Below are 25,809 nucleotides of genomic sequence, written 5' to 3' on the forward strand. Positions count from 1 at the left end.
GAGGCTGTGGCAGAAGCAGCAGTGAGCCTGTGTATCCTGAGCTGTGACCCAGGCAAGGGAGGCACCATTGCCTGGGTCAAGTCATTTTTCCATGCAGATTCTCTGCCCCAGTAGCTCTCCACTTTGCTGCCTGCTGCTTTCTCTGGCGCTGGAAAAGAGCTCTCCACGTCTGCTTTGCACTCGTTCTGCTGGTTTGCGCTAAACCAAAAACCAGCCCCTCAGTGTGTGCGTAAAAGATGTCCAAACACCCATTTTTGAACTCCCAAGTGGGCTTTGCAGCTTCTCTGCTGTCCCTGCCTTGCTTTAAAAGTATGTGGTGAACTACACTGTGTACACAAAGAGAAACATGCCAGTTTAGTGAAGAAGATAATTAAGATTTTATTGAAAACATACACCATGAAGAATGTCTGCTTAACAACTGCCTCACTGCACGTAAGTATAGGCTCTACCTTTTGTTTTCAGCTCAGGAATGAGAAAATGACACAGTAAGGATTTATAGGGAATGATTATTAAGAAACAGCAGTTTCAAAGAAGAATCTGAACTGCGACATGCAAAAATACTAATGGTGTTATGAAGCAGGTTGGAGCTGCAAACAGATTGTACTTTTTTGTTCAGTAATTCCACTCTTAGCAGCTGCTAGTAGCTGATTCCCTGTCCTGCCCTGCCCAAGAGCTGTGTATGTGTATACATACATATATGTCAAAGGATAAAAAGAAAGGATGGAAAATACTTTGTTCTTAATGGGAAAATGTCCATCTCACCAGCTTTAAAATGGAAAGCTTTTCCTCACAAAATGGAAACCCTTTAAAATGTAAATATGTGTAAAATAGGCTCCCACAAAAACTTTAAAGAACAAATTAGCTAGTTCTGTGGCATCTCACCAGGCTGTGGAATTTATGAAAACCACATTCCTTGGATTCTAAAACACTGGCCATCCCGCTGCTCTTTCAAATAATGTTGATTTTGCTGACTAGTCTCTCTGAGAGCCAGCACAGTTGTCTAATTGTAAGTAAATAATCTCGGAACAAATCTATGTTTGACATACTGTCATACTAGCATTTACTGTTTTGCAAAAGGGATTTACTTCAAGGATATTGAAAAATTCCATTGGTGTTTAAGGGGAGTAGCAACTGTGACCCTCTATAAATTAAAATGCTTGACCCTGCTATATGATATAGAAGATCCAAAGTATTTCGCATGTTCAGATCAGTAAAGGCAGAAAAAATCCCTCCTTCTGAAGGTGCAGTATTATGTTCATACAAACATCCTCAAGGACTATGAAGGTTTACAAGGGTTAGCTCTTTAAAGCTGACACTCTTCAGCTCACGTGCAGCCCCGATAGCTTCTTTGGGAATGTATAAGGTTGATTATAAAAGTCTATCCTTGCAGATCATATTGCTAGGAAAGGACATATGGGCCACATTCAGAGCTGCTATTATAGTGCTTAAGAAGGACACCAGTGCCACTGTGATGTCAAAGTTCAAGAGCTTCATGAGTCCTTTGGACCACCTACAACTTGAGGCTGCCAAATCCTAGTATCCTCAATATTTAAGGAAACAAGAAGTCATGAGACCTAGTCTAAAAGCCTGGAGTGGACAGCCTGAGTGTGGCCCACCACTGCTCTTCTGAGACCCTTGCAGGGCAGGCTGGGATAATACAGGGACAAAAGCTCCAATCATCCCACTGATCTTGAATATAATGCCAGAGTAGTGGTGACACCTAAGATAAGTGCCTGTAGAGAAGGGTTTTCTCTGGCAATGCAAGCCAGGACCTAGCAACCTGGCACACTAGCAAACTCTGAAGAGCTCATCGAGATTTTGGATGAGGACACCACAGCAGCAACATAGGCACAGCAGTTTGCATGGCCCATGGTGTCTGGGAGGCCAAGCCTTCAAACCTCTGAACCTTGCAGAGAAGCTATGAATAATCGGGACAAGGCAGATGATGTGGGGTATCTGAAGTGCAGGGTCAGCTCCAGGGATTATATATCCACATGCATATATTGAATATTGTGGCCAATAAGGTGAAGGGTGTTGGACCAAATGTCCATCTCTCACTTTTGGAATCAACATAACAAGCTACTTTGTGTGTTGGGTTTTGTTCTATCACCAGCATGAAGATACAGATCCATACCTCCCTTTGTGAAATTCCTAAAGAGCTGACATCTATGATGTCATCATTGTAGTTGCTGTTTTCATCTGCCTTGGCACTGCTTACCATAGCTGATTAACATAGCGATGAAAAGAATACATCCTTTTCTAACACAGCCACTGTTATATCACAGTCACTGTATGACCTGCTCAAAAGGAGGTGTGGAGATCATACAAGTTCCAGTGACTCCAGAGTTACCCCCACACGGTGCTCCACTAAACCAGTGCGCCTCAGTCAGGCACAGACCAAAGTCTGAGCATGACGAAAAATTCCCAAAGATGTGTGCTTTGGCTTGTTAGATGTAGGCTGATGCTTAAGGCTTTTTAAGAAGAATGCTTTCCAGGTTCTCTCCATCTTAGTCCCAGTGCTGAATCCAACATGCCTTGTACCATTAAGCATAAGAAGGTAAAAAGGTGACAGAACTTCACCTCTGACTTCACACCAAGAACAATTAAGTTTTCATGGTTTATTTTTACAAGGTGGAATACTTTTTTCTTTTTACTGTGTGTTTACTGTACACGGAGGGGAGAGCTTTAGCCTGTGATATATTTTAGTTCAAATTCCTTTAATATTCCCATTATAAAGAAGAGACAAAGCTGGCTTATTGTGAACAATTTTAATAGAAATATTCATAAGAAACAACAAAAATGTCCTGTGACTAATGAAAGCATTTAAATTAGCCATCCAAAATGTCTAAAAGGTCCTGCTAATAACCAGTTTGTATTTTTCTGAAAACTCAAACTGTTGAAGTACAGTCACTGTGGTGGACGTGTATGAAGTTTTGTTTAAATTCCTCACTCCTACAGGGAAAAACTGTCTCTTTGGATTTGTGTACATCTGTTTTTATCTGAAACTAAAATCCAAAGAAACTGGAACTGGAACAGTTTTTGGTGTTGATTCAAGTGGTGCATGAAAAATCGGGTCAGTTGTCTCACTGGATCAGTACCAATTTCACTATTTCCAGTCAAAGAAGCTATGATACTTGTTATTAAAATATTCTTGAATGGAAATGCATAAAAAACTCCATCATGTCAAGCCAGTTCTTCTGGACTTGTGTGCTGCCCATGGAGAGATCACTCATAAATGCTGCTAACAAATTTGCCCTTTGTGACCTCATGCTGTGAAGTTACCTCAATAATTAAAAGAGTTCCTATATCAAATAACAAAGCCCCTTTTTTGACAGTGGAATGTGTAATGTTTGTAGATTTTCCTCTCCAGTAAGCTGTCAACATTTTCAAAGGAAAACAGGAAGACGTCCAGTGGGGAGATCACAAGATAGGGAGTCAGGAGGTCTAGGTTTATTCCTGGCCCTGTCACCATCACACTACATGATGCACAGCTCCTCTCCGCTTCATTTTCATCATCTCCCACCCTACAGAGCTGTTCCTGAGGGACTCTGTCTGAGCTGCGCTCTGGGCACTGGCGACCACTGGTAGCAGGAGATGTTCACAGTCACACAGAATTCCCGGGCACATCCAGCAGTGTGAATTTTCTGAAAACATGAACAGCCTCTGAAAAAAACTGTACAATTTTTTGCCTTTCTGAAAAGCTCAGCTGCTTTGCAGGGAATATTAACCATTTTCCCATGAATGCGTGTACTGGCCACAAAGGTGCCATTATAATAGTTGTCATTTAATCCAATGTTTGTCTTAAACAATAAATGTTCAGCAATAATCCAATAATATTTCTATGGGATCCCAAATGGCTTCTTTTTTTTCTTTTCTTTTTTTGAGGCTGAATTAACAGTTACGTAATATAAGGAAGTTTTTTTTTTTGCTTTTGCTTCCTAAGACATTTTTTGTTAGGCACAGTGGAAAAAGAACACCATATAACAATTCAAAATGAAGCCATCTGGCTTTGTGTCCATCTAACAATGTTAAGAAATGTCCCAGAACTAAAAGGAATATGAAGCATTACTTCTGTGGTGTGTTCATTTACTTTTCTTCGAAGGACCATAGCATAGATATACATATTTAAAATGAAGTGCGTATTTCTTAATTTTTTTTTCCCATGGCATTTCAGTACTTATTTGCCTGTGTTTCAGCTGTCTTGCCTCCACTGTGGTGAGCCTTAAAAATCAGAAAAAAATTCTCAAAGCCATGACCTTACTGCGCAGTACCTTGGTGTGAGCTCCTACCTTGCAGCCAGCAGAAGGCAGGTCACCCAGTTGTGACTGCAGAACGCTAGTCCACATGGAGCGAAAATGGAAGGGAACTGCAGTTATCACCAGGTTGCAGCCCTTAATTTACTTCAGAGTAACTTGTCAGCTTGCCCCATACTCTAACAGGTTTACACTCTTCCAGCATGTGACTGCGCTGGACGATGCAAGATGAATATCCTCCCATATGAAAAACATATCTCTGCCTGTTGGCATTTTGATATTGTCTGTGGGAAGAAAAGAGCAGAAAGGATTTCAGTTTTAAATTCATGCTACTAGGAAAGTCTTACAATTAGTCTACACCCAGTGTTCCTTAGTGTGTGGTCTCCAAGACATCAGAAGGGAGACTGTGAAACAATTATGAAAAAAAAAAAAAAAAAAAAAAAAAAAAATACAGGCATGCACACATATTCCCACAGATGCAAACAAGCAAGCAGGCAAAATGGGAGAAAATAAAACTAATCAATCTGGTTTTGGAGCCTAGCCTTAGTTTTTGACTGTAGTGAAAACTGTCTTGGCAAGGTGATCCTTGCTGCCCAAGGAGTCTTGAGGCTGACAAACCCACTGCACCACAAAGCCAAAGCTTCCAGGCTTTCTTTCCTGGGGATAAGGAAGCCTGGAAACAGCTTTCCTGTTTTCAGCCCTACCTCCCACTTGCCTCCCCCATCTCATTAGATGGTACTTCAGTAAGGAGGACTGATAACACCAACCAACACTTTTAGTGAAGACACAACTTTCACCAACAATTGGAGCTTTGTGCTCACATGGTAAAAGTCTGTGCAGACTAACACTTATTTTAATGCTCCTTTCTGTAAAGACATAGGCCAACAGAATGACTCTGGCCCTTCCACTATGAGGAGGCAGGAGAGCTTTGATGAAATAGTTCTTCTTGGAAGTGAAGATGGACATCTCTGTAGCTGCAAATATATTATGGTTAGGAAGGAATTGCGTCCCTCTTGGATTCTCCTCCAGGAGTTGGTACCTGTCTGATATGTTATACAGTGAACTGCCCCTCATGTGAGCGCAGAAGAGAGAGGCAACGGCCAAGGACTTGTGCTGCTGCAGCTCCCTTCATCCCTTCTTTCCCACTTCTGAAAGAAACTGCAGGAGCCAGGCAGAAGAAAATATAAAAGAGTTTCTACAGGGCAGATCTCTGCACCTCTTCAGGCCCAGGATGTACACAGCTGAGTAAGCAAATCTATAGGATAGTCAAGCTTAAAGTAAAATAAATAAGTTAGTTAATTGTTTATATATCAAACTCCTAATTGATATATAGCACTCAAAAAGAACATTTTGGTATATATATTAGCAGTCGCAATTTGTTGTCACTGTTTATAAAAAAAAAAGAAGTCCAAGGAGCCTCGTGCCTTCAAAGAGTGGAGCCAGGGGCAGGCATCAGCAGCAGTGGAGCTCCAGCATATGTGAATGGACTCTGTACCAGGGTAAAGGCTCTTGTACTGGGGATGCTGATATTTGCATGCACACACACACGTGCTCAGCTAATGCAACTCTGCTGATACTATCAACAACTTTTCTTCTTCTTTTTCATGACCATCTGTGGTTTTGACTCATTTATTCCAAATCTGCCCAGATAACTCTGCCCAGCTATCTAAAATTAAAGATCTTAGCTGGCTTGCCCTCTTTTTTTTTCTTTAATGTGGTTTCATTACATTCTGTATTCCTTTCTGCCGTTGTGACTGAAAGGAGCTCATGTAGGTGTCCTAAGTCAGGACAGAAGAGTCCAGAAATGACACTGTGTGGTGTCATCTTCATGTAGGTAAATGTATCTGAGAGAGCATTGAAATCTTCTGTGTCTCTGCTGAAGACAGAGATCTTTTCCTTGACTGTGGTGACACAAGTGTTTTCTTTGCCATTAGCTCACCATGTGGGAATCAGTGGCTTAACATGCATAACAGTGCAGCAAAAGTTTAGAGTACACCACAAAGCTTAATGACAAAAATATGTGTAGAACCAAATAAATCAAAATCTTACTTTTGGACTAGTTTTTGTGGGTGGAAGGTTGTTCTTTTATTTCACTTTAAAGCCTTAATTCGTGCAATAGAATGCTATCTGCTTTGGTTTTAATTTGGTCAGCTTCACACAGTTCTTCACATGCAACAGTCTATAAAAGGCAAAAGCTGCACTAACCATTAGAAAACAGATTTAAGATACTTCTTTACTTTATGGTTTTTTAAAGTATGCAATCTTTGCAGTTTGACAGAAAGTAATGCCTTTTACTCATCTTAGAGGGCTTAGCACCAGAGGCCTCATCAAATGGGTATCTCTTAATCACACAGCCAAGAAGTTAAGCTGAAGATTACTCTTTTTAGCATAAACTCATAAAAATATGTCTTGTTGAGGCCTCACAATATGATGTAATACAAAAAATATATATAAACATAGGAATTATTCAGTGAAGTTTTGCAGTCTTGACAAACTACCCATTTTAAGATGGATCTTCTTCCTGAGAGTGAAAGTTATTCTTAGCATCAGGACAGAGCCACTTTCAAAGTAAAATAAGTGAAAGGGGGTCTGTATTTATTCACAAGTAGTTCAAATTTGCATAGACCTTGCAAAAAGTTGCAAATGAAGAAAGTCTGTTGAATTTTGCATCAACATGTAGAGAGAGAACTGCAGTAGAAACATTAGGACAGATATGAATGGGAGTGGAAAGATCAGGGTGGACAACCAACCACAGAAGCAGTAGAGGAAGGTATATAAGCACCAGAAGGTATATAAGCACCACATCTGCTGACAGAACCTGGATTGGCAGGTCTTGAAGAACCCAGCTGGTCTGTGTGTGGCTTCCCAGGACACCCAGACTGGGAGACACAGGGGTGAGCCAGGCTGAGTAACTAACGACTCTCAATTTCCAGATGGTATGAAAGAGGGACATACAAACCCAGGTCATTGTCACCAATCTAAGAAGGAACCAAGACATGGGGGAGGACTTTACAGGCAGCATTCCTTGTCCTGTCTGCCAAGGAGTCCCAATCAGATTACCTGGGTACTCATATCTGGATGCCTGAATGCAGGTATATACCCCTGCTACTGCTCATCAGCATCAGCATACGGGCACAAAAGTATAGGTGAAATTTACATTTTACAGATAAAGTCACCTTCCCCTCTATAAAGCTTTTCCTTGTTTTTTGCCAGATCACTCGTAGTCTTATAACATTATTTCTTACAGATGTATGGGAAATAGTGGCTTTCAAAAAACTTACCGTGTTGTTACGAATCAGTGATCACTCTGCCACCTCTTTGCAACGAACGCAGGCAGGTTCCAGCACAATTTGGCTCTAATAGCATACAAAGAGACATCCAAACCCATCATAAGTTTGTTTAACTGTATTGGATTTGTATGGCTTTCCTTTGTGCCAATGAAACACACACAAAAAAAGATAATCCTCTCAACTCCAGTGAAATCCTGACTCTGCCGAAACCAGTGGCAGACATCCCATTGACTTCAGAAAGGCCAAGATTTCAGTGACGGTTTTTGGTCTTCCAAGCTGTTGAATGTGAAAGCTTAAAGCAAAGGATGTCTGTAAAGATGCGACCTTACCAGGCTCTTTGGAGCTAGCACCATCAGAAAGAGCAAAAGCAGTAAAACTGCTCTAAAAAGAGGATAGTCAAAGAGCAGTTAAAGTTCAAGCAGACATTTAATAGCTTTTAAAAAACAAAACAATACCTTCTCCTATAAGAGATGAAAAGTAAATGGCATCTTTCCCATTGATTTTAATGGCAGCTCAGTCCACTTCTCAGGAAACAAGCAGCAATATCTACGTCCATCCCTGCATGTGTCCTCCATGCACAGGTTTTAATAAACTGCTGTCTTAGAACAGCACCTGAAATACTGGCTGACTTTTTCATCAAAGTATTTTCCAGTGCAATAGTGCCCTTTCCACCAAAATTTGAACATTTTAAAGTATGTTGACACAAATCAACTCCAGCCCCAAAGGTTTTCAGCACAAATGTTGACTATTTCAAGAAAATAAAATTGAGCATACACTATGAAACTTCATTTTGACATTCTGAAATTATATTCCTATTTGTCTTGTATTAATTTTAAAATAATTTGTATGACTTATGTCATGTTATACACTACTGCAGTTAGCAGATAGCACAACGTAATACAAACTAATATCATAGCTGAAATATTTTATTCCCTTACTGGGTGTTACTGTCTTTTAAAATCATTACTGTGCACTGCTTTCTATCACTGAATGAAACTTCTTTCCTTGATCCCAGTGTCTCCTGTTTTTTGCAAAGATCTGGTATGTCACTCCCATCCAAGTATTTCCTGTTTGTATTGGAACTGAGCAGTCTGATAAATTGTTTCAACACAACAGAAACCGGGGACAGCTACATAGAGAAGATAAAACACTTTAATGTGTAATAAACAGAAGCCAAACTTAATGATTATTTAAAACAATATTATAAAATGTAGGTTCACTGAAGTAATAAACTGATTTCAAAGCACTAAAAATGGCATAAAGAAGTATCAATATAAACATGTAAAAGCATAAAATACTAAATACAGCAAACACTTAAAAATCTTGAAAATTTCAAACTCCAATCCAAAACCTACAGTTTTCTAAATGAATCATATTTTTAAAAAAAATTCTGCATCATGGAGTGTAGGAGAAATTGATTCAAATGTCATTTATCTTTTAATTCAGAATAAAACCAAATTTTCAACAGCAAAATTTCCTGGACACATAAATTCCCTGTTTTGATCAGGACTGATATTTACACAAACAAGTTAGAAGAAAATTCCTCTTTTCAAAAAGCACCACATGTTATAAAACAGCATGAGCCCTAGTGAACATTTAATCAAAACTGTTTAAATTCAGAGTGGTATTAATAAACCATGAAAGAATTCAGCCATTGTTCCAATATCAATTCGTGTATCATCACCATGTACGGTGCAAGATTATATACAGATTTCTTAATAGCCAAAAATGCTGCCCATCAGCATAATCAGGAAGCACAAGTCAAAATAAAGCTGTGTAATTATATACAAACCATTTGAGTTCACTCCTGCCAAGTAAAACATTAGCAAAAGTATTGTCTGCACAACCAATTAATTCCTGCAGAAGGTTTAGCGCATCGGGCCATGAACAAGGCTCTTCACCTGAGATCCTCAAGCTCCCCAACCCCACGATGTCTGCACATGTGTCCAGGATAGCGTGCAATGAGATCAGACATTGGTTGCTGACAGTTTATAGGACAGCTAAAGATGCTCAGTTACCAGAAAACCCACAAATACAGACCATCAGCTCTGAAGTAATTCAGCAGATTTGGTAACACCAGGGTCTACAGCTAAGTGAATACACCTGAATATATCATTTGTAAAGTGTTTTGCATGACCAGCATGAAGTTGCCATAGAAACAACAACAGGGACTTTAATCTATAATTTAGAATTATTTTCTTTAGAATAATTCAGGTTAGAAAAGTTAGAAAAAGGATCATCGAGTCCAACCGTTAATCCAGCACTGCCAAGTCCTCCATTAAACCATGTCCCCAGGTGCCACATCTACATACCTTTTAAATACCTCCAGAGATGGTGACTCCACCAATTCCCTCATTTTAAAACGTCACAAAACAATTCACTGTACAGGGTTCACCTGGATACATACAGGTTATGAACTTTGAGGTTGCCCATTCATTCTTTGCAATTATTAGTAGCAGTCTTGTTTTCACAAGACTCTTCAGATTCAAAGTCACCTTTTGGTAAGAGCAACCCATTAGGAGAACTGCCACCACTCTGAAAAAGGCTTCCAGTGGTATAAAATGCCTCAGCCTATTTAGTTAGATGAGCAGATCATATCCCAATGCTGCATTCTTCACATTTTGACCCCATCATATAAGAAAGCCATTTCAAGATTTCTTGTCTGGTGATCAGATGCCCACATAGCTATGTTAGTGGATGAATTAATCTCCTGCATTATCACCTCCTCCAGCAATTGTTTTCCTAGGGCAACTACCAAAATCAGCACAAAAGATCCAAAGTCCAGAAAACAAAGGGCTCACAGGAGTAGTCTGTTTCTAACTAGATGAAAGAAGTTGGATCATGGCCATGACAAGTAACACAGGGCTGTGTATTGTACCTGCTATCAGTGCAGAGGATTTTCATATTTCATGGATTTAAAGTTGAATTGTGACTGGAATACATTCTGAGAAGACATAATGGGGGGTTTAGAGTACGTATTCTCCCAAATAAGTTCTGTAAAACTCATGGTTGTGATTTATCTTAGCTCCAGTAATTCATCACAGGCACTAGTGGCGGGTGATAAAGATGATCGGAGGGCTGAAGCACCACTACTGTGAGGACAGGGGCTGAGAGAGTTGGGGTTGTTCATCCTGGAGAAGAGAAGGCTCCAGGAAGGCCTTATAGTAGCCTTCCTGTGCCTAAAGGGGGGCTACAGGAGAGCTGGAGAGAGACTTCTTACATGGGCATGTAATGATAGGACAAAGGGAATGGCTTTAAACTGACAGAGGGCGGGCTTAGGTTAGATAATAAGAAAAAATTCTTTACTATGAGGGTGGTGAGGCACTGGAAGAGGTTGCCCAAAGAAGGTGTCCCATCCCTGGAAATATTCAAGGTCAAGTTGAACAACCTGGTCTATTTAAAGGTGTCCCTGCCCATGTCCGGGGGGTTTGAACAAGATGATCTTTAAGGTCCTGTCCTTTCCACCCAAACCACTCTATGATTTTATGATTCTATGTGTAACACTTTCGCTGAAATTGATGGCTGCACTTCCATGTCCCTTTTCTTTACCCCAAGGCTGCAAAAAGGCCCGAGGCATCACAAAGAGTTACCAGAAAACACTCTTAATCACAGGGAGCTCATTCCCTGCAGGAGAGGGAAATGAGAGGTGGCTAGAGTTGTGGACAATGCTCTGCTAGCTGATTCTATTTGCTGGCAGCAGCTCAGTCCCTCTCAGGCAAGGTAATGCTTGTTCCTGTAGCCAGCAAATGCAGCCAGTTCTCACACTCATCCCATGAGGCACTGAGCTGCTGCTGAATCGGGGTTACACAAAGACAGATGGGCCCAACGGGAAAGGGCAGGGAAATGGAGACAGCTCACACTCATAAAATGAGAAACACAGAGTTAGAAGAATTACAGAGACTATAAAAATCATCTGCACTTTGGAAGGTCCTTCTACCAGCAGAGCCTGGGAAGTCCTTTCCCCACAGTAATTCCTCTTCTGTATCATCCAAACCTCAAATTCCTCTCTGGAAATGAGTGTGGATGGGACTATATTTCCCTGTGGTTATTGCCGAATGACTCAAAACTTTTCCCTCCCTTTTCCTGTGAGACCAAGGGGCCACATCAACCACCAGCAAAATTTTGCATTCTGTGTTTTAGTTTTGTGAAAGCAATAGCATCTGGGCCAATAGGGCATGAAAATGGCTTACAAGTTCCAGCTTTCTTTAATTGCAAACACAAACATCATCAATATGTAAAATAACAGACAATAATATAAAGTTAAGCTCTTTGGCTGGGTTGATAGAGGCTTGCAGGGGTGAACAGAAAGTGTATGGCTCCACGGCCGATGTCCTGCCTTTAGTACAACATACATATTGTATTGTCACAAACACCCCACACCTGATGTACACTAACCTAGGCATATCTCCAGCAGATTCTTTTTAGGACTTGTCTAGAAAGGTCAAGGGAAAGACCGCTGTCAAGAGAACTTCATACTCTCCAAGCTGGACTCACTGCTGAATGTAGCAGTGTCAGCAGATGCAAGGCTGAGCAATGACTTCTTTGCCTTGGTCTTCACCGACAAGGTCTCTCAGACCTTTATGCCTAGCAGCAATGGTCAGGGAGAGGGAAACCAAAATAAGAGACAAGGAATTGAGTCAGTGGTTCCTTGGGAAACCTTGATGTATACAAGTCCATGGAACTAAGATAGGGTTTGTCCAAGGGTCCTAAAGGTTTATGTCATTGTAATACATCATTGCAAGTCATCTTTATCATCTACAGTCATAAAAGTCATGAAAGTTGGGAGAGGTTACCAATGACTGAAGAAAGACAACTGTTGCACCCATCTACAAAAAGGGGGAGGACAGTCTGGGAAACTGCAGGCCAGTAAGTCTGATTTTGGTCTCTGAGAAAATCCTTGAGCAAGTCTTGTTGGCTTTTGGGCAGACGAAGCAGAAGGTGGCAACTGGAAACAAAGGGTAAATCACATCTGGCCAGCCTCAATGCCTTGTGATGAAATGACTGGACATGAGGATGAGGGTGCAGTGGATGTCACTTACCTGAATTTTAGGAATAATTTTGATGCAGTTTCCCCCAATATATCTGAATTCAACATGGGTTGTTTTGGTCAAGAGGAGTAGACTATTAGATGGATGAAGGGCATCCATTTGATCATCAGATTCAAAGGACAGTGGTTAATGATTCCTGCCACCTTGTCTGGAGATGAGTCACAAGCGAGATCTATCCTATCTTGTATATTTATTACTGACCTGAAGTAGATGAGATGGGGTGCACTTTCATTAAGTCTGCAGATGAAACCAAACTGGGGAGTGTATTCACTGTGCTTGGAAGCAGTCCTGGGATCTACACAGGATGGAGGACTGGGCCAACAGAAATGTTTTGAAATTGAAGACCAAGCACAGTTTTCTTCTCCTAGAACGGACCAATCTACTGCAATGGGACAGGCTGGTGACTGGGAGTACAGGGAGCATCTCCATAGGAGTGCCACGCGGCTGAGGAGGACAGTGAGATGAACATGAGCCAGCAGTGCGCCCCAGTAGGTAGTCAAGTAATAGCAGATTCCTACAGGGAGGTGAGGGAGAAGATGGAACTGGGCTCTTCACAGTAGTCCAAATTGTGAGGATGAAAGACAACAAGCATGAGTTGAAATAACGGAGGTTCAGAAAAGATATAAGAAGAAATTTTGTCAGCCTGAGTACATCCAGGAAGGGGCACACATTGCTGAGGGAAGCTGTGCAGTCTCTATCCTTGGAGGTTTTCAAGAGCAAATGGGAAAAACACTGAGCAACCTGGTCTGGTCTCACAGCTTACCCTACTTGTAACAGCAGGCTGGACCAGAGACCTCCTGAGGTTTCCTCCAACATAAATGACTCTGTGTTATAATTTTGCTATCCAAGTGGGTTTTGTTCTCTGATACTTCTGCATATATTTGGATATTTCTTTCTGTGCAAGTACCTTGACAACACATATTTAATAAATAAAAAAATAGAACTTCATTACACAGGCAAGTATCTCGAGGGGAAAAAAAGAACATTATGAGCAGATCAACTGCCTGTTACTTATTTTAAAGTATACTTTCTGAAGTTGAATACAATGCAAAACCAGTGACACTCCTAAACTCAAAAAAAAGTAGATGGCAACAGAAGAACCAAGCTCTTCCATACTTAAAACTATAAACATCCCGCAGGAACAATGGTCAGGTGGTGCCTCTGGTGCCTTGTTTTGTTTTTCTTCACCTGGAAAATATTTTTGGCTTGTCTTGCCTATGCCACACAGACTGAACATGGTGTCTACTGCTGCTCTGTGCTTCACAGTTCTCCCTGCTCTTGCAGTTCTCCATTGCCCAGAGATCCCTGGAGATATCCAGATCATAAGGAAAAGTTTGAATAAACATGCGTATGTATATACTCGTTCTGCAGTTCATGTTGATTTTGACAGACTTTGACCAAAAATTGCTCTGTTGACAAGCATACCTGGTCTCTTTGCATGAAGAAAACAGCATTACAAATGACACCATGAAAGCTCTGCACTTCAAAGCGTTATTTTATAAATGTGTGATGGAGTCCTTTCCTCCCTGTTCCAACTGCCCCTGCAGTAACAACAGACCTGGTAAATAATGCGGAGCTTTGCTCTTGGTCTCTGTGCTTTTCCCTCTCTGGGAGGCAGAGCTGGTGACCTCGCTGCACTCTGTCAGCTGCAGCAGATGTGTTGTTGCTAGAGCACGAGGGAGGTTTTTTCCAATCCCAACACTCTGTTGAAGCACCTGCATTGAAATGGGCTAGTAACAGCATTTGCTGAACTTTAAACCGAAATGCTTGGAATATCCTTTATGCAAGACTCTGCAAACCAGCTGTGTGCTGAGCAGTCATCTTTCAAGTGAGAAAAGGATGGTCTATATTCTGCCTGGGGAGGTCTGTGTGGCTAATGCTGAGCCAGAAAGCACCAGCTGAGGGTTGTAACTCCTTGCTCAGCGGGGCTTGCAGGTAATTTTATGTGGATCTTGGAAAGGTATGGATGCCTATATGTGATTTCTCATAAGTACCTCAAGAAGAGAAAACTGACTTTTCTGTTGTGGGAATAAGCTTTGTAGGGCTTTTAGAAGACCTGACAGCCTGGAGTATCAGAAAAAAGATTAAAGTTATCTTGTTCCTTTGTGTCCCCTCCACAGGTATCTCCAAACACATTTTGGGTTATATCTTCCCTTCGCAAGGTTGCATGACAGATGTAAGACTAAAATCACTGGCCACCACGATCATTCTTTCTTCATTCTTCCACTGGTTTTGGCCTTTCGTTAAAGTTACCCAATACTTTCCATTATAAGGACCTTATAGCTTTGCCAAAGTTCAGTTATTCTAGCTCTAATTTCTCCTGCTGGCTGAATGCCTCTGGCTGATTTTATTTGGACTACTTTTGATAATTTTTTTAGAAAATTTTCAGTCATTTCCAAGAAAGAACCTAGGGGGAAATGTATATATTGTTGTCTATCTCAATAGCTTGTAGATATTTTCCTTTAAAAAGTCTCATTTCCCACGCTTTGCAGCACAGCCCTGAAATCTGGTGGGTAAATGATCTTTGTGCCTGGAATAGCCTTTTCTCTTTCCCAGTGAAAGTCTGCACAGCATAGAAGCAAGATGGCAACCACAGATTTGTATAGCGAAGAAAACTAAGTCTTTTAAGAGTTCTGCCTCACTTGTCATAAAGGTCAGAGAAGAGGCAGAAGGAAAACGAATTCTTATTTTCAAAGCTGGTGGCTTCAGTGCTAGAGAACAAGACTGACTCTGGCAGGCAGTGCCTGTGTGATGGGATCTGGGTCTGGTTGGGGTGGAAGTCATTTTCTTCACAGTAGCCTGCATGATGCTGTGCTTTAATATTTGTGATCAAAACAGTGCTGATAACACACCAGTGTTTTTACAGTTCCTGAGCAGTGCTTGCACAGCATTAAGGCCTTCTCTGTTTCTAGCTCTGCTGCCCCAGTGAGTAGGCTGAGATTAGGCAAGAGATTGGGAGGGGACAGCTGACCCAAACTGCTCAGAGACATTCTACACCATGTACATCATGCTCATCAATAAAGCAGGGAGTTTTTTGTCATAGCTGCTGCTTGAAGATGGTCTGGGCATTGCTCTGCTGGTGGGAGGTGATGAGTGATTGCCTTTGCATCAGTTGGGATTTTTTTTTCCCATTCACTTATTAAACTGCCTTTATCTTGACCCACAAGCGTTTCTCACTTTTGCCCTTCCAGTTCTCTCTCCCATCTCTCTCAGGAAAAGTGAGCAAGTAACTGGTGGGGGCTGAGCTGCCACCAACTGGCCTCAACCCATCCCAGCAACTCATCAACATCCAGCTCATCCTAGTTTATTGCTACCCATGTTCTTCTAAACAATCCTGATAGGAAACCTATGGCATCATTTGCAAAAGGGCTGAGCACTGTCCCCTGCCATGGAAGTCAGTGAGGTCTAGCCTTCAAGCATGTAAAAGATACTGCATGACTGTAGCTGGATTGCAGGGTTTCTGCTATCAGCAGCACATCTCTTGTCCACATCTCCCAATCATCCACACTGAGATTTCACTCAGAGTATGCCAGGGTTGCTCTTTGCAACACACATGGAAAAGCAGGGAGAGAAAGGTCAAAGGCAGCATCATGTGTAGCTGAGCCTCGTGGGTCCGTCACTAGGACTTTTAGTGAGGCTTACAAAGTGGAAAGTGGAAGATGCCCTTGAGTGTATAGCATAAACATCAACTGTAACACTGGGTACTCAGAGAAATCATAGCACTGTAAGTGTTTCACTTATGAGGAGAGGATAACTTTAATCTTATTGTGGCTCAGTCCTATAAAATGGAGGTAATAATACCTCTTATTGCTTCCAAAGTTTAATTAACATTTGTGAAACATATAAATGTTAACCTGATGACAGGCATAAAGGAAATCTTCAGAGAAGAGCACAAATGTTGCACTGAATGGGACTTAGAGGAACAATTAACAGAAGATAAAATATTAAATGGGTACTCACTAAATTAGTTCAGTCTCTGTACCAAAAAAATGGAGTTACTGGGGAAAAAATTAATGCACTATTGTAAACTGACATCCTATCAGTAGGAATACATGTGTCCAAACATATGCAGGTAAGTTGAGGTCCCATGGGAAATATTTCTCCTGGCATTTCCTAGCTTGAGTGCTCAGTTTCACCATCTCAGTTCTTTGACCACAACTATTTGTGCATGTCTGACAAAATGAAAAAGATATGGGATCTCTCCAAAGCCTTCATTTATATTTTCAGTGAATATCTAATACTCCATAATCTACCTGAAAGAAGACAGAAACACTGCATCAGAAGCAACTATATATAGTCTCAGAAGCAATATATGAGGAACTATTTATCACTAGCTATCTTTTGGTTCATTTGTTCCTCTTGAAGTCCACTTCCTGTAAAAAGCAAGACCAATGTAATCCCAGTAAATATTACTAAAAATACTTATTAGAGTGGATATCTTTTATTGTCAGTATGGCCTAACAAGCAAAACTTCAAAGGTTCAACATTCTCCATAAACATTAATTTACATAATTTATAGATGTGTTCTACATAGTGAGCAAAATACTTTACAATTGCAGTCATGATGTTCCCTGATTTTCAAAGGGTTTTTTTCTCGCTTTTTGAGTATAAATTCAGAGCTGAAGAGTTGTAATTTAAGATTCCCCTGGACCTACTTACACCCACTTGTTGAAGCGTCAGGGAGTTCTGATGGGTGGAACTCACAGGCTGAGGAGCCAAAATATATTGCAATAATGTTAACTTACTGCAGGGAGGATTCACTATATTTTTATTTGCTTTTCTTGCTGTGCTCCTCTCCTGTGACCAAGCAATATACAAGCCATATTTACTTAGTCTCTGTTTCACTCTGAGATCTGCACTGCCAGGCAAGAGGTCAAGAAGACCATATATGATATTCCAGTACCTGAAGGGAGCCTACAAGAAAGATGGAGAGGAACTTTTTACAGGAGCATGTAGTAACAGGACAAGGGAGAATGGGTTCAAACTTAAAGACAATAGGTTTAGATTAGATAGTAGGAAAAAATTCTTTACTGTGAGAGTGGTGGGGCAGTGGAACAAGTTTCCCAGAGAAACTGTGGATGCCTCAGCCCCTGGAAGTGTTTAAGGTCAGGTTGGATGGAGCTCTGAGCAGCCTCACCTGGTGGAAGGTGTCCCTGTCCATGGCAGGGGGGTTTGAACTAGATGAGCTTTGAAGTCCCCTTCCATCCCAGGCCATTCCATGATTCTATGATTGTATGATGCATTTGGACTTCCTGTGTGGGTCTGTATTGACATAACCAGCAAATGTGGGGAGTGGACACAGCTGAACCAAGTTATGTTGATGTCTATAAGTAGATTAGACCAGCTTCCACTCCCTCTAGTGCCAGATGGCCTTATGGAGACACTTCTGTGCACCACCTTACCTCGGGGAGCATGCAGAACACACCCAGCTGTCCTTGAACACCAGATGTGTGGCATGTAACAACAGCAGAATAATGTTCCTCTGGGCTAACACAGGCCAATTCTAGGTTCCTGCTTGCTGGCTCCTACAAGATAACCAGAAGCTGAACATCACTGGCATTTGGACAGTCTCAAAACACGGAGAGAACTTTGTTGCCTTCTATCACCATGAATCAAACTCTGGTCAGTATTTGATATACTCCAGCTGAAGAGCTGACCTGGTTAGAACTGAGGCAATAATCTATTCCTGAGGAAATCAGAACTATTTTTCTGTGTGTGTTGAAAGAAACACATACTATGAACAAACAAATGTTATTTCTTATGTATAGAACTCTGCTTCTGCAAAGATCCTAATAAAATTGGCACTAATTATTTGGTCTTGGTCCTTCTGTCTTCAACATTTAAGCACTCTAGCAGTAGTGGAATTACTTTTCACTATGGAAATTTTGGAGCACAAATGTCAAATATTACATCAGTTTGGATATTCAGCAGACACAACAGCTACAATTGTTTTAGGCAATTTTGACGAAATACCGTGCAAGGAAATTGGTCTGTAAATTGCCAGAATAAAATTTCCCAAACTTTCTGGAGCGCAAATAATCATTCTTCTTTCAAAGTACTAATAAGCCCCACAATGATGTGTTTTATAAAATATCAAAAATATGAAAGAGCAGTCCCTAAATATCATCTGCAGGTAATCATAATAGCTGTACTTCTAGTTGCATTCCAGCATTTAGTTTTTCTTTAAATTTAATGCAATGTGACGGTCCAGTCTATTCTAGAGCTGTCTTGTGTTTTCCTTCCAAGAAATCCAGTTTCTAAAAGAAAAAGGTCAAAGCAATTGAAAGACAAGAGAACTTGCACATTAGCCTTTCCACGATCAACATCCAAACCATAGCTAGGAACAAGTCTGTATCTCTGAGTAATTCTGGCATACTGAAAAGATAGCCAGGTGTTTTGCTGCTTACAGAATCTCCCTCAGTCTCACAGTTAATCAAAAAATAGGAAAGGAAAAACAAAAACCAACCTCACTTGCCAGAGACAATTCAAGATACCTAAATACTTTCAAATTATGATGCTAATTACCCAGATTAAGAAAAGGCTCATCTGCAGATTTAACAAAATTATTAGTAAATAACTTCACCATTTGTTCAGGATCATTTACAAACTCATTAGCCAGATACAAGGATAACATCTTCACTCTGGGCACAGGTCCAAAATGGTCATTAACAACAATATGAAATTGTTGCGCAGAAAAAGATTTATCCTTAAAATATGTTATAATACTCAACTCTTACTTTTCAAATGCACATTTTGTATTGAACCCAAATGGCACTTACTTCAGACAAATGATCTTTCACATATGGTTCCTGTGTCACATGCAGTTCTCCTCAATGATGTATGCAATTCTTTTTCAGATTTTTTTTTAATTTAATTCTTGCCCTTTGTATGGCACGTGGGCTCAGGCTATGAGAAGGCTGTTGATCAAAAGAGAATGCCACAAATACCTCCATGTGCATGGACCAAGGCTTCCAGCATCTCCAAGGCTTGCCAAAGAGCCAAAGAGCTCAAATTTTGTAGGTTAAGCTCTAGGAAGGAGTCAGGCAAGGGCAATGGTCCGTTGTGAAGTAGAATCAAAGGAAACAGGAACTGAGCACATTACCTCTGGGTTTAAATCCCTTCAGCACAGCCCGCACTATTTATTCTTTATTATTTACAGGGAGATTAAATTTGCCTCTTTCTCTTTTGGACTACTGCTGAATTTGAACACATTTTGCAGAGTAAAAGTGAGTGTGAACCATTATAAATGAACTTCCTTGATATTCAAGAGAAGACTGTAGCAAGGAAAAAAATAAGCAACTCACACATAGTTGGTAAGTGCTTAAAGTCACACTATGCCACAGCAACAACAAAGCACTCACTTGGGTAACTTATGTCAGCATTTGATGAATAAATTGTAATAGTTCCATATAAACAAGCCATATTAAGGCAATATGTAAACATTTCTAAAGAAGGATGATTTGTTTAGATCCTCTAGACCTTCTCTGAGTCTGAATCTGGCTGCAACATGCGATCATTTTGTGACAGTCAGCCTGTTGTGGTAGTAAGCTGTTGTTATATTATTATTGTTGGATGAAAAAATAGGCCTCATAATTTATGTCCTGAACTAGAGTAACAAAAAGCCCCTAAAATGAAGCATTTATGTGAAAATAATTTCCCTAGAATGCTGTATAAAGTTTCCTAAAAATGAAAGAATACGAAAATATGCTTGAAACTTTTCCTGAGAAGATAAGTGGTTTTCACCAGAAAGGCAGTGTAATTGTCTTCGACAAATTTCACCACAGCTTTAAATGAAACTTGAAAAATACAAAACAGTATATAAAAAGTGAAAGCTTGTGAAGGCCCAGGACTGGGTAACACAGTGTTATGTCACCCAACATAACACAGACCTGTATTTTATACTGTATTGAACCCTAAGAAGGAAGAAATTGTTTTTACAGAGAGAGTAATCAGACATTGGAATGGGCTGCCCAGGGAGGTGGTGGATTCACTATCAATGGAGGTTTTTAAGATGAGACTGGATGTGGCACTTAGTGCCATGGTCTAGTAACCACAGCAGTGTTGGATCAAGGATTGGACTTGATGATCTTGGAGGTCTTTTCCAACCCTGTTGATTCTATGATTCTATGATTCTAATTATGTGCCTATTCAGCAGTTTACCTAGATAGCAGGAGGATCTTTTGATGGAAATGGAGGTAAAGTTTAAGGTCTGAGAGGTCCAACTTCATGGGTAGCTCACACCTAAGCAGAAATAAGAGGAGGAGTCTGAAAGTAGCACCTGATTTGGTTGTTCAGGGTCAACAACTGTCTGAAACTCAGGCAGAGGAGGGGTTTCAGGCACTTGTTACCTGAATTCAAGTATGCTGGGGTATCTGCATAGTAGCTAGGGATGAAATTTGTATTTGTATTAGCAGAAGATCATCAGCAATTTAAATACATGCATTTTTACATAGATATTCTTATACATTCCTAACATATGTATAAGAAGTCCAATGTGGAATACAACTTACAAGATTAAAAGCCAATATAGAAGCTTACTTTAGAAATATTAAGTGTCCCACTCTGTCCACAAATTAATAAATATTTTCAAGTCACAAGACTGGAGGCAGATCCCAGGCCTAATGAATCAATCATAAACTCTATATGAATTCAAAATACTAATTATTTTTCTCTCAATTAGTAAGGAACATATTTTCCACAGATGAAGCAATTCACTCATCAGTCTCTGCAATTTTGGTTGCTGTCCTTCAGTTCACTAACGTTACTGTATGAAAAATTAGAAAAATGTTATAAGTTACTACTTTTGAGGAATTTTCTAAATTCCTGCACAGTCCTGCTCCTTGCACATCCCCTGATGACACAGGCTTAAAGTAGTATTCCTCTTTCTTCTTTTTTTTTAAGCATTTCTTCTGCACTGTGTTTTCAAACGAAAGTGCTTTTCCTAAGGTGAAATGGAGCTTTGTTATTGGTTTCAACCAGTTTCATGAGAAGTGATGGAAAGATTTCTTCTTGCAAACATACTCATGGGCTTTAGATCAGAGTGTAGATAGCTTTTAGTTTCAAAACCTGAATTATATTGATTCTTCAAAATAAAAATTGTAAATTAGCTTGGGATCCAAAATAAATCACCCCAGTGAGCAAGCACAAGTCTGCCTTATCAACACTGCAAGAGCTGTAGTCCTAATCCAACACTACACTACAGGGTGTCTGTAATTACCTGATTCAGATTTAAGTGTTTTACTCACGATATTCCAGTCAACTACTAGAGCATAAATTAAAAGCTGAGTTGAGTCTCTTTGATATCTGAGCCCTTCTTTAAAGCAACAAATGGCTACTGCAGCTGGTATTCCAGCATTTTTGTTAATCCCTAAATAAAGATACTGCCTCCACATCAGTGAAACACACACATCAAGTAGATGTCAACTCAAGTCATCAGACCAACCAAAGTAATTCAGATTTCTAAATCTGCTCCATAATTTTTGTTCTAGAATGACTAATTTTTGTGGCTTTAATCCTCCATTCCTTGCTGAGGCAAGATTGTACCCGACAGGTTTCCAACGCTTTCTAAATCGGTACACTATGGTCCTTTTTGAAGCCATAGACCCTCTGAAAATACCATGTAGTATAATCATTTCTTTGGGCATCCCTACATCCAGCAGACTGCAATATCTCTAATTGCAAAGGCAAAATTGTGTGCATCTCCTCTTTGCATTAGGAAAGACCCTCTGGTGTCTCCACTACTTTGTTCATCCCCAGAACAAACCAGTGCACATTGCACTAGTCCTGCTTCATCAACACTGATGTTAATACTCCAAACTGGATCATAAACACTTATCGCTGTCTTCAATAGCCTAAAAACGGGTAGCTTTCCGAAAATCAAAATGCACCTTTCGTGAAAACAGAAGTCTGGAAATGATCACTTATTTCTGGCAACATCCAGAACTAGAAAAATAAAAGATGACTGGTCTGTATATCCCTAATCCCACAAATATATACACACACATTCTCCAGTGTGTGTACTGCATGCAGTCCCATTGAATCCAACAGGACTACTCCTGGCCCTTCATTCAGCACCAGGGTGAACTTTGCACATCCTGCCTTCCTCTTCCCAGCCGACAGATACGCGCCCACCGCTTCAGGAATCCACGGTCGGCGTGTCGCGGTGTGAGGGTGGCGAGCCTGGAGGGGCCACACCCACGAGGAAACCCCCGGGTGCCTGCCACGAGTGTGGGGAGGGAGAGCACCATTCTCCCTCCCGAGCTCCCCAGTCACTGGCGGGTGCCCTGTGAGTCCCGTCCCGAGCTGCTCCCCACGGGCAGCCCCTGCTGCCCACGGCCCCGCAACCCGGGAACCCCGCGGTCCCGCGGGACGCGGCGGGACGGGGTCCGAACCCCCCCCAGCCCCATCCACCGGCGGGACCCCGAGCCCGCCCTCGCCGCCCCGGCCGCGGCCCCTTCCCCGGGGCGGAGGGAGGGAGGCGGGGCCGAGCCGGGCTCCGCGGGGCTGGCGGCGAGAGCGCGGTGCCGCCGGCGGCCGAGCAGCGACGGCGAGCGGAGCGGCAGCGGCCGGGGCTGCGCAGCGGGGCCGCGCCCGGCACCCGGCATGGCCCGGCAGTAGCAGGGAGCGCTCCGCCGCCCGCCGCTCCCGGCGGCAGCCCCCGCCGCGCCCCGTCCGTCCTATGAGACCCGCCCCGGCGCCAAGATGAAAGGTAGGGACGGGAGCCGGGCGCCCGCTCCGCCGCCCGCACACGTGCGCCGCGGGCACCGCGCACCGGGCACCGGCCGGGAGGGAACGGGCAGCGTCCGAATAGTGTGCGGGCGGGGAACAGGCGGCGGGCAGGACCTGTAGGGTGCGGGCAGGATCAGTGGGGTGCGGGCAGGATCAGTGGAGTGCGGGCAGGATCAGTGGGGTGCGGGCAGGACAGCGTGTGGGCAGCGTGCGGACAGGGCAGCACGCGGACAGTCTGCAGCAAGGCAGCAAGGGGGGATTTCGGGCAGGGTGCAGGCAGGGCGGTCAGTGGGGAGGGTGCCAGCGGCGTAAGCCGCCCGTAGGAAGGGTGCTGGCAAGACACCGTGCAGGCAGGTGGCGGGCAGGGCATGCCGGCTGTGGGCAGGGCGCCGGCAGAGCACGGGCAGCCGGTGCCGGGAGGGGCAGAGCGCGGGTCTCACCGCGCCCCCGGGTCATGCGTGGGGCCGGCCCGGCAGCGGGCGAGCCCAGGCCCCGCGCACCGGGGGCTGCGCTGCCGCCGCGGCTCGGTTTGTGTCGGTCGGTGCCGGCCCGGGAGAGGGTGTCCGTGTGCGTGTGCGTGTGTCCAGTCATGAGTGTTCTCCCCAGCACGTTTTATCTCGGCACCCAACTTTTATCTTCCCCCTCGCCGGCGTCCCGAGAAGAAGACTTGGGTTTCTCCCTGGCTTATTTGTTTATTTTTTGCCAGCGTTTCGCGATGTTCTTGGTGTACCTTCTAAACATCTGGCAGTGATTAGGTGCCAGTAGAGGTTTAACTGGCTTGTGAAATGTATTTGGCATATTTCTCCTCAACATCCTCCGACTGGAAAATTTTTGATCTTTACTTTGCATCTGTTCAAACTGAAACTTTGTTTCTTTTCTTTTTCCTCTCTTTTCCTCCCTTCCCTCTCCTTTTGTTTTAAATGGGGGAAACATGCCAGTTCTAGTAGTTGACTACATCCTACAAAGTTGTGACAGAAGTATTACCTACTTTAAAATGAAATAAAGAAGCAGATTGCCAAATTGCTACACTGTTACCTAGTAAAAATGTATTGGGGGGGTTGCAAGAAAGCTTTCTGTTTATGAAAATTGATAGCCTTACAGCAAAAGGCGTAGACTTTACACACTGAGGAGTACTTACGATGAAAACATCAAAGGAAATTATGGAAAGTTTAGGAGTTTGTGAGACTCGAATCTAGTTTTTCTTCAGATGCAAAAATAAACTTGAAGGATGGAAGGAAAGAAACCATGCATATAAGAAAATTATTTTTGGGCACCAGTGTGCCTGTTCTTGGATTGCAGAGTTTTATTCCAGATGCCAGGAGGCCAGTAAACATCATGATAGTTACACTGAATTTCCAGACTTTGGGACACCAAATGATGTGATTATTTATTCACTTGCCAGAGTAGCTGCCTGAAGGGAGGAAAAACTTTTTGGGAGCATTTATTTTGCAAGCCCACACACACTATTAAGTTACTTCTGACACTGTGGCATGGTGTGTCTCCAGGGCCATGCAACATATTTAAAATAATGTATTTACAATGTTCTTTATTTATAGGGTGCTTGTGCCAAAAAATTTGTCATGAGCTTGCCATTATCAGCGTAAGTGTAATGGCAGGAACAAACCAAAACAATGAGGATCCAGTGATACAAACCAGTGACTGTTATCACTGAAACCCTTACGCTCCACTCTTTGGGGTTTTGGGGAGAGGCAGGATGCAAAGGACCAAGGGTGGCAATAACATATAATGCAACTTGAGTCTCCTTCCGTTCTGCCTCCATTGCTTTTTGCAAAGCGGAGAAATGGCATTTGCAGGGAAGATGTTTTTCCTGCTGGGAACACTTGCTGGTGCCCCACACTCTATTGAGAGGGAGTGCTAGTCCTTACCATTTGGTTTTCCTAAGAGTGATCACAGCTATCTTATTTCTTTCCCCCACAGAGTTACAGAAATCAGTAATAAAACATGCAAAGAATACTTAAATGACTGTGCTAATAACAAGAGAAAAGAGAAGCTTCAAACATATCATCACATCAAGTGCCATTGCCACCGTTATGGAAGTCAGAGAGCCAAACCAAATCTTGACTTGGTGATTTCCTTTTCAGGGTACAGATTTGGCTTTTCATATTTTCTCTTTACACTTGATGGTGGCGATAATTGTACGACTGTAGAACTTGGTGTAGTTACACGTTTTTCTCAGTAACAACAAAATGATCTGTTGATTGCAGCTGTCTCTGTATCTACCCTCTCTGGAGAATGGAGGAATATCTAAATAATTACATCACTAAATATCTGTAAGGAATAAATTATATTTCCCATTGCTGGTATTCGTAATGTGTTATGTTTTAAATCAGTAAAACAAATTACGTATAATATGCTGGCAGTTTCATTTCCAGCAAGCAACACTGAGCTCACAAACTTTGTGATATTTTTTTACTAATAATTCATGTGGTTTATATAGGGACTTGACTGCTTTAGGGTCAGATTTATCTT

The 25,809-nt window shown here is 42.0% G+C and overlaps 1 protein-coding gene across 1 annotated transcript in view; it reads left to right on the top strand.

Moving 5' to 3' along the window:
- Positions 1 to 23,085: 23,085 nt before the first annotated feature.
- COLEC12 (collectin subfamily member 12) overlaps positions 23,086 to 25,809 on the top strand; it is a 101,793-nt gene continuing 99,069 nt past the window's right edge. The window contains exon 1 of the mRNA XM_051775196.1: positions 23,086 to 23,299. Coding sequence (XP_051631156.1) covers positions 23,293 to 23,299 — 7 coding nt within the window. The 5' untranslated portion in view covers positions 23,086 to 23,292. The remainder of the gene's footprint in view (positions 23,300 to 25,809) is intronic.

The sequence above is a fragment of the Manacus candei genome, unplaced genomic scaffold (genome assembly GCF_025592945.1).
Source record: "Manacus candei isolate 608988 ecotype Guabito, Panama unplaced genomic scaffold, ASM2559294v1 h1tg000008l, whole genome shotgun sequence".
Lineage (NCBI taxonomy): Eukaryota > Metazoa > Chordata > Aves > Passeriformes > Pipridae > Manacus > Manacus candei.